General features: G+C 42.1%; 1 protein-coding gene across 1 annotated transcript in view; it reads right to left on the bottom strand.

The window, feature by feature from the left end:
- The window catches only part of LOC115137568 (polypeptide N-acetylgalactosaminyltransferase-like 6), a 258,010-nt gene extending 246,897 nt beyond the window's left edge, over positions 1 to 11,113 (bottom strand). Inside the window, exon 1 of the mRNA XM_065024897.1 lies at positions 10,885 to 11,113. Within this exon, the coding sequence (XP_064880969.1) occupies positions 10,885 to 11,019 (135 nt within the window). The 5' untranslated portion in view covers positions 11,020 to 11,113. The remainder of the gene's footprint in view (positions 1 to 10,884) is intronic.
- Positions 11,114 to 14,731: the final 3,618 nt, after the last annotated feature.

The raw sequence follows: 14,731 nt of genomic DNA on the forward strand, positions 1-14,731 counted from the left end.
ATCATCAGTAACTGTCCTGGAAGCTGTGGAAGATGCTAGTGGCTCTTTGGGGGGCAGTCTAACAAGTAGTGTTGTGGTTTAAATTCATGTTGCTTGAAGGCTAAAATAAATCATTGGTTTATTGTGAGCATAGGTTCATTCAACCACTCAGTCAGTGTGTCCGACCTGCTGGGTTGATTCTTAGGTGTGTCTGTTGGTTGAACCGAGAAGGACAATAGGCCTTTTCAGAACACGACTGGGTCAACTGTCTGCTTTCAAATGCAGGACACACCTGTTTTTGTCCTTTCCACACATACTGTAGGATACAACGAAAAGGTTACAACTCAATAGCACACAGCGGGACACAACGTCTCCCTTTCACTGACTAACCACCACACAATGTGTGACATAATGACAGGGGGGGCATCCTTTTCAGAACCATATCGAACTTGACTCCATTTCATACAGTGACGAAAACAAAGGTTGATGTGATTGGAAGACACGGCTGACTGGCAATCTCAGCATGGATCAAGATATAACCATAAATATTGATTTCTGAGAGGAATTTTTGTTGAGAGCTGGTGATTCCAACCAATTATGTTTTTAAATCACATTTTCAACTTGAACATTAGGTCTACAATCTCTTGTTTGAAACGTAAAAGCAAAAAGGAAAATTGTTTTTTTTTCAACTTGAAACTTTACTCATCTGTATGTAAGCCTATCCAACAAGATAATAACTGGAGGAGAAAGCTAGATGGCAAGTACTTTTTTTAAAGGTACTAGCCATCAAGTGCAGTGGACAGTCACAGGCATGATCAATTACTCCCTTGGGAACCGCTTAATTGAAAAGTAGTTTTTGGATTGCCTTTAATAGATGCAATATAATGACCCTTCAGACTCACGATAATCTCTTACAAACCTCTGTCAGGCCACATTGTTAAACTGTCTGTCTGATTTAACTGTTAGTTATGTTTCACCCATGACAAGTATTACCTTGTGCGGTGGGTTTGAAACGCCCGTAAATCTACGGTAGGACGCCGGCGCCGCGGAGGAGAAGAGAGCCATAAAACATAAGAAGCTTTGCTTTCTCCTTGAATAACAATCGCCAGAGTGGAGGAGTCAGTCAGTCAGTCAGAGCTGCCAGTTTAAACAGCCGTAACTCAGCCATCTCTGTGCTGAGGGACAGTTGAACAAGCCGGGGACAATTCATGGCCCATCTATGTGATTACACTCATGGTATGTATACCTAGTGTGTAACCCAAATGGCACCCTATTCCCTATATAGTGCACTACTCTTGACCAGGGCCTATCGGGTATAGGGTGCCATTTGAGGTGCAGCCCTAGTCTAGCGTATGGGAGCATTTGAGACTGATCACACGTTGACATGGATAGACATTCAATATCCATACTTTCTCACTGATTTAGGTTAGTGCCACCAGGAGAATAAATAGGTGTGAGCTTTATAGGCTCGAATAAGTGGCTATATTTACATCTTACTCTGAAAGAAGTTCATGACCATTAAAACAGATTGCACTGCTGTGTAGTGTCTGACAGTACAATGGCAGTGATTACATCGAGCCTATTTCCATTACTCTCAGAAGCATGAGAAAAAAACACAAGTGCTATTGGAGTGCTTTTAGCTTAATAGAAGTGCCCACGTCACAACACTGAGCAGCGTCCAAAATGGCACCCTATTCCCTTCATAGTGCACTACTTCTGAGCAGAACCCTATGGGCCCTGACAAATGCCATTATGGAAGCACCCTTAATGGTTACGTCTAGATCTCCCCTCCCGAGAGTCGGTGGTGGTGAATAAGTCGTTTTATATCACTGTGCAGACAGGGCCAGGCAGTCACTCCATATGAAATGCCCTTTATTCTCAGAAGACACACAACAGCCTCCCACCACATTCTACCACCTGTCAGCGGCACACAAGGCACATCTGACAAATCAGGTTTAAACGGACCATGACTAAGGAGTGGATGGAGGTGAAAATTATGTAAAGCTTCATGATACATATCATCAATACACAATGTGGCAAATCCTTGGTCCTGCCAGAAAGCTTATTGGGGAGCTGAGTGGAATGTAGATGATAAGTATGTGAGGAACAACTCAACATCAACACCATCAACACCGAAACAACTATTTTTGGAAAGGGATCGGTAATCAAGCTCATTGCGATACTGGTGAAAATGATGATAGCAGCATTGATGATACCTCACCAACAACAACAACAACAACAACAACTTCCATAATGATAGTTCTACTATATAAACACAGAAACACAATCAGCTCAGTTCTCTAAAATAGCACAGTAATTACAGAAAAACACTGTTAACGATGAGGGGAGAAGATAACGAGGTGTCATAAAAACAGAAGGAAATTCAAATGAAGTCGTTAAGAAAGCGAATCATTATAAAATAATATACTGTACTGAGGATGCTAGGAGTCAATACTTTGAAGCGACACCGACAGGTTTAATTACTAAATGTATTATGTGTTCCTTCTCTATGGTAATGGGGAAGCCTCTTCCACAGTTGATACGGGGAGAGTTTGATTCAAATTCATATTCAGACGAACGATAACAATACCGGAGATTCATATTCTTATTCATTGTCAAAATATCATGGTCACAATTGAATTCCTACCAACAAACCAACAACCTATTACCGCTCACACAATTGAAGTCTTTGCATGTCACACCAAATCGGGTCCCTTCAACAGAGCGTTTTTATGCCTTGTGACAACCACTACAAGTCTAATCACGAATGGCCTTTTCAACCTGTTTTGTCCCATCTCACACTGAAAATAGATTCCGTGAAATCTTCTTACGTTTCTTGTTTTTATATAAACCCCATCTCCGTTCTAATATATTTAGTAGATCATTCATCCACGGCCACATTGTCACTCAGCTCTGCATCTGCATTACCATCATGCATCTCCTCCCTATGACATCGTGGCGGGTAGCCTAATTAGAATGACTGCCTTGCTCTTCCAACTGTCACTCTGTCACGAAATGGATACTGACAATAACAGTCAGTCACTAGGAAATCAACATTCTCTCAGTTGGATCCAGAGGTTAAAGGTGGTTCTCAACATTCTTGGGTTATTTGAAAGTACCAATCAGACCCCCAACCAAAGTAGGCTACCCCCTCATTTGCAGTGGATCATTAGGCCTACAGTGGCAAGAAAATGTACATTTACATTTACATTTACAATTAAGTCATTTAGCAGACGCTCTTATCCAGAGCGACTTACAAATTGGTGCGTTCACCTTAAGACATCCAGTGGAACAGCCACTTTACAATAGTGCATCTAAATCTTTTAAGGGGGGGGGGGGGGTGAGAAGGATTACTTTATCCTATCCTAGGTATTCCTGAAAGAGGTGGGGTTTCAGGTGTCTCCGGAAGGTGGTGATTGACTCCGCTGTCCTGGCGTCGTGAGGGAGTTTGTTCCACCATTGGGGGGCCAGAGCAGCGAACAGTTTTGACTGGGCTGCGCGGGAACTGTACTTCCTCAGTGGTAGGGAGGCGAGCAGGCCAGAGGTGGATGAACGCAGTGCCCTTGTTTGGGTGTAGGGCCTGATCAGAGCCTGGATGTACGTGAACCCTTTCGAATTACCTGGATTTCTGCATAAATTGGTCATCAAATATTATCTGATCTTCGTCCAAGTCTCAACAATAGACTAACATAGTGTGCTTAAACTAATGACACACAAATGATTGTATTTCTATTGTCTATATTTAAACATTCACAGTGTAGGTGGGAAAAAGTATGTGAACCCCTAGGCTAATGACTTTGCCAAAAGCTAATTGGAGTCAGGAGTCATCTAACCTGGAGTCCAATCAATGAGACGAGATTGGAGAGGTTGGTTAGAGCTGCCTTGCCCTATAAACAACGCTCACAAAATTTGAGTTTGCTATTCACAAGAAGCATCGCCTGATGTGAACCATGCCTCGAACAAAAGAGATCTCAGAAGACCTAAGATTAAGAATTGTTGACTTGCATAAAGCAAGGGTTACAAAAGTATCTCTAAAAGCCTTGATGTTCATCAGTCCACGGTAAGATAAATTGTCTATAAATGGAGAAAGTTCAGCACTGTTGCTACTCTCCCTAGGATTGGCCATCCTGCAAAGATGACTGCAAGTGCACAGCTCAGAATGCTCACTGAGGTTAAGAAGAATCCTAGTGTGTAAGCTAAACACTTACAGAAATCTCTGGAACATGCTAACATCTCTGTTGACAAGTCTACGATACATAAAACACTAAACAAGAATGGTGTTCATGGGAGGACAGTACGAAACAAGCCACTGCTGTCCCAAACAATTGGTGCACATCTGAAGTTTGCAAATGTCCACCTGGATGTTCCACAGCGCTCCTGGCAAAATATTCTGTGGACAGTTTGTTTGGAAGGAACACATATAACACTATGTGTGGAGAAAAAAAGACACAGCACACCAACATCAAAACCTCATCCCAACTGTAAAGTATGGTGGAGGGAGCACCATGGTTTGGGGCTGCTTTGCTGCCTCAAGGACTGGACAGCTTGCTATCATCAACGGAAAAATTAAAGTTTATCAGGACATTTTGTAGGAGAATGTTAGGGTGTCCTCCAATTGAAGCTCAACAGAAGTTGGGTGACGCAACAGGACAACAACCCAAAACACAGAAGTAAATCAACAACAGAATGGCTTCAATAGAAGAAAATATTAATTCTGGAGTGGCCTAGTCAGAATCCTGACCTCAACCTGATTTGCGATGCTGTGGCATGACCTCTAGAGAGTAGTTCACACCAGACATCCCATGAATATTGCTGAACTTAAACAGTTTTGTAAAGAGGAATGGTACAAAATTCCTCCCGTCCGTTGTGCAGGTCTGATCCGCAACTACAGAAAACGTTTGGTTGAGGTTATTGCTGCCAAAGGAGGGTCAACCAGTTATTAAATCCAAGGCTTCACATACTTAATTCCACCCTGCACTGTGAATGTTTACGCTGTGTGTTCAATAAAAAGATGAAAACGTATAATTGTGTGTTATTAGTTTAAGCAGACTGTGTTTGTCTATTGTTGTAAGGGGTGCGTACTGGCGACAGAGAAGTCAGGCACAGGAGAGCAAATACTGTGTTACAACGGCGCAGTTTAAATATAAAAATCACTGTAAACAAAACAAACAATAAATACAATGGGTACAAAACCCATCGCACACAAGACCTACCGTGCACAAGCACTTACAATAAACAATTCCGGACAAGGACATGGGGGGAACAGAGGGTTAAATACACAACATGTATTGATGGAATTGAAACCAGGTGTGCAGGAAGACAAGACAAAACAAATGGAAAATGAAAAGTGGATCAATGATGGCTAGAAGACCGGCGACGCCGACCGCCGAACGCCGCCCGAACAAGGAGAGGCACCAACTTCGGGGGAGGTCGTGACAATTGTTGTGACCTAGATGAAGATCAGATCAAATTTTACAACCAATTTATGCAGAAATCCAGGTATTTCCAAGAGGTTCACATACTTTTTCTTGCCACTCTATGCTCTTGAGTCTTCCCATTCCCAAGTACCAGGCTGTGGATAGGTCAGGTATCTGCAGGGGTATTAGTACCCCAGGTTGAGAACCACTAATCTATAAGAAAGTCCCCAGAAATCCTGGTGAAAAAGTTTGAATACCACTGATGTAGAGCTTCATAGGACATTATTTTCCATCTAGTATTTATTAGAATCCCCATTAGCTGCTGACAAGGCAGCAGCTATTCTTCCCGGGGTCCAAACAGGAATAAAACAACACAATCGCCTACATCATAAATAAAACAGTACATCAAACTAGACATTGTGCATTATACATATGTACACTGCTCCATTACTACAAATTAACAGTATAAATTGTACAATCTCAGCTACTGTTGCCCTCCATCACTTCCAAATTGTTATTAGGCCTAGCCTGCATTACTCCTGTGTAGACTGCTAACACTCTGTCACTGCTCAGTGTGCCATCGTATATACGAATCTAGCATACTCATCATCCCAAGCAGTTGCTTATATTGAAATGTATGAACAATGTTACAGAACTGGTCAAAGGCAATAATGTGTCCGATGTGATGCCTCACATAAAAGACTGATGGATCATGATGTCCATATACAAGAAACTACAGTGTGTTTATAGTGTGAAATACATCATAATGTTAGTAATAATAGGCTAAACATCACCATGGTGACTAGGTTAATAACTCAAATGACAATCTGGTGAGCTTCGTTGGTAATTCAGCCCAACGGAAACATCCATCCCCAATGTCAATTATCTCAACCTGACTGCAGACAAAATGGCCCAATCAAACAGATACAAGCCCAGGCTTCTTTTTCCTTTTATGGTTGGCTGGTGTGTGAAACTTCAGCTGCTTTGATTTTGAGTCAGGGGACAGCTTCCCAAATGCCACCCTATTCCCTATGTAGTGCACCACTTTTGACCAGCACTAGGGAATAGAGTGCAATTTGGGACGCACACTTTGAGTCAGAAACGGGGTGATTCTGATCTTAGGGAGTGTTCACATTTTTCTGCTGCCTGTCACAGAGGATGAGCCTTTCCCCTCAGAGCATATAACGCTGCTGCTCCCTTCCGTCTTTCAGAGGATTGGCTGGCTGCTCGGTGGCTCTGAATCACGGGAATCAGGAAGGAACTCATCAGTTTGCCTGTGTTGCTGCTCTGGGACCTACTGATCCCAACTAAAGGGTTCTAGACCTTCTTCTTCTTCTTCTTTTTGATTTGCTTTGTTTGTATCAAATGCCTGTAGTATAGGAGCTCAATCTAGAGACTATGACACTATGGATTAAACTAAACCAAAAGGAATCAATAGGACTTACAAGAAAACCAAAGGACATCACCTTGTTCAGTAAAATGGCTGCCAAAAATTCCAACACACCACTAATCTAAAGTTAACACATACTTACTGAGGCTCCTATTTTCAGTGGATAAAAAAATAGAATGACAAGAGAGGACATTGGTCATCAAGTTGGTCCGAGGGGCTTTGTTCAATCTACTCATTCTTTCTATGAGACAGACAACCTCGAAATGGAATGTGAGACAATCTCAGCAGGGTGACTCAGTCTGTATCATGTAGAGGTCAGTGGAGAGAGGAGAGGACGGTAGGTGTCGTCCCACATAATGACCACCGCCTGATGTTTCTGTCCCTGTCAACCCGGGCCGGAGCTAGAGGGCGACAGGCTGGGTTAGCCTAATGGTGATGAACTGTCAAGGCTTCACACAGACGGGGCCATGCAGTGCCGGAGGGCAATGTTACGCCATGCGGCAATGCAAATCACGATCAGGCAAATGAGAAAGAGGCAATGACGGGATGCAATCATAAACCGACTCAGGCAGTTTTCACTGCACCCCCCAGCAGCAGAAATAGATTACAAGATGATAGGCATATTTGAAACGAGCCTCACGGCTAAACAGAGTGCAGCTAGGGCTACATAACATGAAGGGCTGGCAAAGAGCTGTAGGTGTTCAAGGAGATCATCAAGCCACACAAGCTAAAGAGGATTTCGTGCCATGGTACTCCAACCTCATGCTCTAATATTCTGAATATACACATTACTGGAAAGTGGTTTCAGTCAATCAGCATTCAGGAACCAAACTACCATTGTTATAATAAGTCACACTTAGGAGACACAGTGACTTCCACCACAATCTGAGCCCAGCTCCACGAGGGGGCTAAAGCCCCCTCAGTTTTAGTTTTATCTCCCTATATAAAAAAAAGTTACAATTATTGAGTGACAGGTTGGTGCAAGAATTGTATCTCTGCTGCGTTGTGTCAGTGGTTAGACTCCTTTGGTTTTCATAAAAAAACTGGAAAAAACACTTCTCATCTATGGTAGGCTAAGTGAATAACGTGATACGCCTCCGCCTGTAATATTTTATTTAGATTTATAAGGGCGGGGTCAAGTTTACCGTTGAAGCTGCTTCACTCAACTCAGCCTCACACCCCACCACTACAGAGTTTAGTTAGCGTCTTAGCTAGCTGAAAAAAGCGTAAGTGTTATTACCCTTAGCCTATTTAGCTAGCTGGAACCAGCTAATCTGCCACTGCCACGGTGGATAGCAGAAATTGGCTTAGCCAAAGTAGCCAATGGAGAAGGGGAAACCTGGCTACTGTGTCAGTGGCTGTTAAAAGTTGTTACAGCATCGTGAAGTTCCTATCTGACAACGAATGCATGCGTTCGTACAACACAGAAGTAAGACCTGAGGCTTCAGGGGTGCTAAGGGCAATGATGGGCCCTGGCTTTAAGTTTACAGCCACCATGGTGCACAGAATCCTCAGTCTTCTCCATCCTCCAAACAAATGTATTCAGGCAAAAGCAACAGATCTTTACACTGGAGTCAAAGTGGTCCGCAGTGCGTTGGAGTGCTGAGGTGTGACAAGCCGGGGTGTGACAGCGAGTTCGAAGCCATTTGTGGACAGTTCAGTGCCAGTGGCACTGACGCACCACAAGTTCCAAGCAATTATGACAATGTTATGGAAGTACAAATCTCTAGCATTATGTGATGGACAGTACAGTAGGCCAGCAGGACAAAGGAGTGCAAAAGACTGTTCTTGGATGCTGTCATCAGTGAAATGTCAGTACGATTCAGCAAACGCAACAGCCAACTGGTGGAGACTCTGTTAACCCATGAGAGCCATGACTTTCTAGATGGGAAAAAGGTGAAACCACTGCTGGATCTAAGAAAAACAGATTTGGTGGAAGCTGAGTTTAGTGTTGCGCTCCAGTTTTTGCTGAAATCGCCCGCTCCGGCTCCAATGAGCAGAAATGGGCCACACTTGATATCTTGCAACGATTCTCTAGGCCTCTCTCCGCTATGTCTTTTGGGGCATCCACAGCTACATGCGAGAACTAATTTTCCACTTTGACAAACGTGTTCACTCAACTAATCCAACTGGCATTTCTTGGGGATCTTAGAATAATATTTTGGGGAGAGTGAAATGAACGATCAGGAAGTTCCACAGAGCATCAAGGAGGTTGCAACTCTTCTGAAAAGGTAAGAAACAATCTAGCTGGTTGATTGTTATCAAAGTCTTGGTGGTACAGACAGTGGCGTACTTTCAGCAAAAACCTATGGTATGGAATGGCAAAATGAGTTCCTTAGCCAGACTATAGGCCTTTAAGTTTGTAGGGCGCTGTCCATGGTGCTGATAGAGCGCAGCTGAGATTTTGCACCAACCTGCCACTTCTTGGTCAAAAGCACTCAATGTTCTCGACATTTGAACTTTTATGTTTATTGTGGTATAGCGTGATATAAGCAGAATTCAATATAATTCTAATGCAAGAACCCAAATGACGCCCCTGGGTATAGCTACATATCCGTATGTTTCATCATAGAAATATACACATTCTATTATGGCTTCCTTGGTAGCCTATTGGTTTTTGTGGTTGTAAACTGTACGTATTGGAAATGTATGGTAGCCTGGCATTGCTTAATTGATTATGTGGATTGATTTTGATCCACAGAAGTGTATTGTACCATATCACAACGTGTTGCTGAACTCATGAGCGCCGTGACTTTCCATGTTTGAACCGGGCCTACAGGCCTGTTTGTTTGGCAAGACAGTGGTGCATGGCTGCATCTCACCGAAGTAGGCTGTAGGCTGTGTTTTGGGTTTTTGGGGTTATTTGATTTTTGTTTACTCTGCTTGTTTACTGTTAAAGTAACTAGCCTAAATATATATTTTGTCATGCCTTTATTGATTTGACATTTTGTTTACTAGGCATACTTGGTATCGCTGTTTCGTTCTGTTCACATTCATTTGTTCACATTGTCTGTATTCTAAGCCAAACCACTATTCAATATTTTTGTTTGCCTGCATTAATAACTAGGTTACTAGTTTCAGCATTTAGTTTGCATTATTTTAGTAAGACGGCTGTGTGTACAGCTGCATTCACATAGGCTGTTTGTAATAGGTGAATTACTATCTTGTAGCCTATATTCATTACCAAAGCGCCATCGCTTTAGTGTGTAGAGCATTGTCCTTTGTGCCGATAGAGTGCACACCAACCTGCCACTTCAAAAGCACTCAGAGGTCATGGAGTCTCGGCATTTGAACTTTATGTTTATTGTGGTGTAGCGTGATATAAGCCGAAGTTAATATCATTCAAATTTAATTACGCCCCAAAAGTGTGCCCCATCGCCGATTTCAACTGGCCCCTTTGTCACTTTATCCTGGTGCCGGGCCTGCAACAATCACAACGAAGTTTGACATATTATCATATTTGAGGAACATTGGCCTGGATGCAGAATAACTTGGGTACAATTTAAACCAGGAACTAAATGTACTCTTACACAGAGGTGACTCTCGATTGCTTGCCTAAAGTATAATGTATGCATACACATCTTTCACCCAAGGAAATGTATAAAAACATTAAAAACATTTGTTTTGCATTTAATGGTTAGAATTAGGATAACATTCGGCTATATTAAACAAATACTATATATGGTTGTATGTTCTACCCGAAAGGCCTAATTTTCTGCACCCAACTGGTGCCCCACACCCATCTAAATCAGTCCTTCAGAGGGGAAGAATGAAAATCAGCAGTGCAACTGGGCTTCAAGGTCCAGATTTAAATTTGCCTAGTATAAAGTTGATGAAAAGATGCATGATATGTGGGCCTAACGGATGATGCGATAATGATGATTGATGAGCCTTCCTAACTAACACTGTTGCTCAAGCCATGACTGCACATGTTGTTGTCAAATTACTTTTCTCATCAACTCACAATTACTTTACAGGAACTTAAAAATTATCAACTTTGTAGCACCAGTTAGTTACTATAGGCTACACCAGTTTGAAATGCGGCGAAATTAGTTCTTAAAAAGTGGCAAAGTCAACATAACTTGACCTTAGACTTACCTGTTCGCCGGCTTCGTGCGACTTCATCAGGTGTTTCTCCCGGTATAAAGACCACAGTCCGACGTTTGGCAGAAATATCAAAGCCACCATGAATACGAAGGCCATTTGCAACACTCGCTTCTGTCTCCTCTTCATCGTGGACACCCAAGTAAGAAGATATAATCCCAATATCTAAAAACTACGGAGTCCGTTCTTCTTGGCTCGTGCCACTCGGGTTGAAATATTATTTGTTGGTCGGTGGCAAACCACCTCCTGGAGCTGTTGACAAACGTTCACCTAAAACAAACAATAAAATGTATCAGCATGTAGACCTCTTACTGACATTTAGCCTAATCGCAAATGCAGAGGACTGAGAAACCACCATTCCACTAATTTAAACATTTTGTTGCACAAAAAAACACTACCAGTCTAACAGTAGGCTATGCTCTCATAGTTAACATTCTTTCAACTACATGAGTCACTAAATTCAAACCAGAGATGAAGAAGATAGTGACACCTTTCAGTTTCAAATAAATAAAAGCTGACCCTACTACTTACAGCGCAAATGGTTAAACAGACAGCACTAAACACATCACAATGACTTACTGTCGGTGCGTATTTGCATGTTGCCTCATTTACCGTGATTGTTTAGGACCTTTTCGGCCGCATTTCTGTTATAAATCAAGACAAAAAATAGAAGCGTTGAACAGCTTTATCTCCCACGATGCCCACGTGAGGGAATTTCGAGTCCGTCTCGCGCTCTTCATGAATCAGAAAATCCCTCACGAGCTGCATTTCTCCCACATCTAGAAATTATGTTCTCCCCCTCCTTTCGCAATGTCGCTCCTCAATACCGGGTTTTTAGATATTGCGGTTAAGAACCACGTGCACTGCGCATTAATGTGGGAACATTCATACGGCTTGGCGATCCCTTCAAAGCAAGAGCGAGGTGTGGGATAGGGACAAGGAGCACCAACGCGACCACATAGCAGTGAATCCGACAGCACTTTGGCACGAAACAGCGGACGAGAGAACAAAGCGCAGTGATGCATTGGACGGCTGCCTGATGCACTTTGAATAGATAGCCTAACAATTTTGCAGTCTGGCATTCAAATGAAAGTGTTGATGAAATTCAGAATCTAATCATGTGCACTGCACTGATACTGAATACTGATAGAAAGGCAGAAATGTCATCACCTGTCACTATAGGAGTAATCAATTGCAGATGATGAACATGTTCATTTATATTGAGGTAGACATACACTACCAGTCAAAAGTTTTAGAACACCTACTCATTCAAGGATTTTTCTTAATTTGTACTATTTTCTACATTATAGAATAATAGTGAAGACATCAAAACAATGAAATAACACATTTGGAATCATGTAGTAACCAAAAAAAAGTGTTAATTAAATTATTATTTAAAGTAGCTATCCTTTGCCTTGATGACAGCTTTGCACACTCTTGGCATTCTCTCAACCAGCTTCACCTGGATTTTTTTCCAACAGTCTTGAAGGAGTTCCCACATATGCTGATCACTTGTTGGCTGCTTTTCCTTCACTCTGTGGTCTGACTCATCCCAAACAATTTCAATTTGGTTGAGGTTGGGGGATTGTGGAGGCCATGTCATCTGATGCAGCACTCCATCATTGTCCTTCTTGGTAAAATAACCCTTACACAGCCTGGATGTGTGTTGGGTCATTGTCCTGTTGAAAAACAAATGATAATCCCACTAAGCCCAAACCAGATGGGATAGCGTATCGCTGCAGAATGCTGTGGTAGCCATGCTAATTAAGTGTGCCTTGAATTTTAAATAAATTACAGACAGTGTCACCAGTAAAGCACCCCCACAGCATAACACCTCTTCATTAAGAAGGATAGAAATTCCACAAATGAACTTTTAATAAGGCACCCCTGTTGACTGAAATGCATTCCAGGTGATGACCTCATGAAGCTGGTTGAGAGAATGCCAAGAGTGTGCAAAGCTGTCATCAAGGCAAAGGGTGGCTATTTGAAGAATCTCAATATAAATATATTTTGATTTGTGGTTTGGTTACTATATGATTCCATATGTGTTATTTCATAGTTTTGATGTCTTCACTATTATTCCACAATGTAGAAAATAGACCAAATAAAGAAAAACCCTTGAATGAGTAGTTGTTCTAAAACTTTTGATCGGTAGTGTAGATTTAAATATAGTATTTTGTCCAAATGTGACATTATTTAGCACCTTTTTTCCATAAGATGTGGATTGTGAACTTATCAGCTCAATTTGACCTGTAGTTTCCTGGGGACAGCTGAAATGGACAGCTGATACTCAACTCTAGAGTACTAGCTAGCTGAAGTAGCTACCTTTTGGGGCAAATCATATGCTCCTAGACTGTGTTGGCATGTACAGTACTTCTACCATACTTTAAATCAACTTGTTGTGGCGGGGTCACCACTTTGTTATTGTTTGAGTCCCATATTTCCCTTTAACGATCCATTTATGTCACTTACACAGGTCCATAGATGAGCCAACTCTGTGTCTATTAGTAAATATGACATTATTGGCAGTATTGCCAGATGGCCCAGATGTCAATGCAAAATGTTTTTTTCACTTTCAGTTTTTCATAAGACTCAAAATGCAGCATTTTAAAGCAATGCTAATATTGTTGCTGTGTGCTTTTTACTTTGAGAGTGAGAATTTATGTTTCCCATCCGTGAATTCAGGATATATTCACAACTCCTTTATAAACTTCAGAAACTTGAACCAAACACAGCTCAGATGAAATCAGCCTCAAAATAATAGAATCACTACATGTTTTCCATGAAATGCTGTTTATGTGCAAGGAGTTGCTTTACAGGAGAGAGGAGATTCTCAGAACTTGCTGAAATATTTATTTACTATTGAATCCTGCTTCATACTTGAAAGCAAAGCTAAAGGAGAGGGAGAGAGTAAAGATTGTATTGGAATACATGGAGAACAATGTATTCATCACACTGTGTATGTGTGCACGTGTGCGCGTGTGCATCAATATTGAGGTTGTAGCCAATCGAACACAGACCACAACCTCAATAATGCATAGATGCATTGGTACAGCACAGTTATAATTCCCCTGTAGCAGTGCACCGAGGCACGGAGGTCTAGCAGATTATGTTTTCAGTCTCCATGGCTACCAATAGAGGGGGGTGTGGTTGAGACCATTCGCTGTTAGTACAGACGGAACATCTGCAAGTAATGCACCGAGTCGGTGAGGTCATGTTGGCAAGTGTTTGAATACCCACCCATACACAAGTGTATGAAGGATGTGTGTATGAAGCAGCTGGCTCTGTGCACCATAGCACTGTGCCAGTTGAAACATGGCATTTGACCTTCTTCCTCAGCTTTATCAGGATCTTCACTGAACGCTATCAAAGTCTGTACCCATTATCGATGCCAGTTTATCTGAAGTAAACCTTTAACTGTGATTCATTAGGCATGGCATCGCCTAATGAAGCATGGCACTCGTTAGGCTTGATAGTGCAGTAGAACCAACCGGATTGTATTAGGAAAGCTGAGGAAATACACGGAGGACAGATCTGAGAGCTATAGCAACAGCAGAGCGCGCGTAACAAGCACTCTGGGTGTGTAGCTAGAACCTCTATACAGCCATGGTTGTTAGGCTCTATTCACTTAAGCCCTGAAGTTCTGCTAGTGTTGGGGCTTTGGGATTACAATTCTTACTAACAAGATTGTATCAAGGAAGAAGGAGAAAAATATGTTGCTTCCAGTCAGTGTCAGAAGGCCTATAGCTATACTGTGCCCCCTCCACTTTTCCCCATCTTCTTTCCATTTCAGTTTGTGAAAGCTGCAGAGAGAGGGAGAGGATCCAGCCAACGATCAATT

This window comes from Oncorhynchus nerka, linkage group LG11 (assembly GCF_034236695.1).
Source record: "Oncorhynchus nerka isolate Pitt River linkage group LG11, Oner_Uvic_2.0, whole genome shotgun sequence".
Classification (NCBI taxonomy): domain Eukaryota; kingdom Metazoa; phylum Chordata; class Actinopteri; order Salmoniformes; family Salmonidae; genus Oncorhynchus; species Oncorhynchus nerka.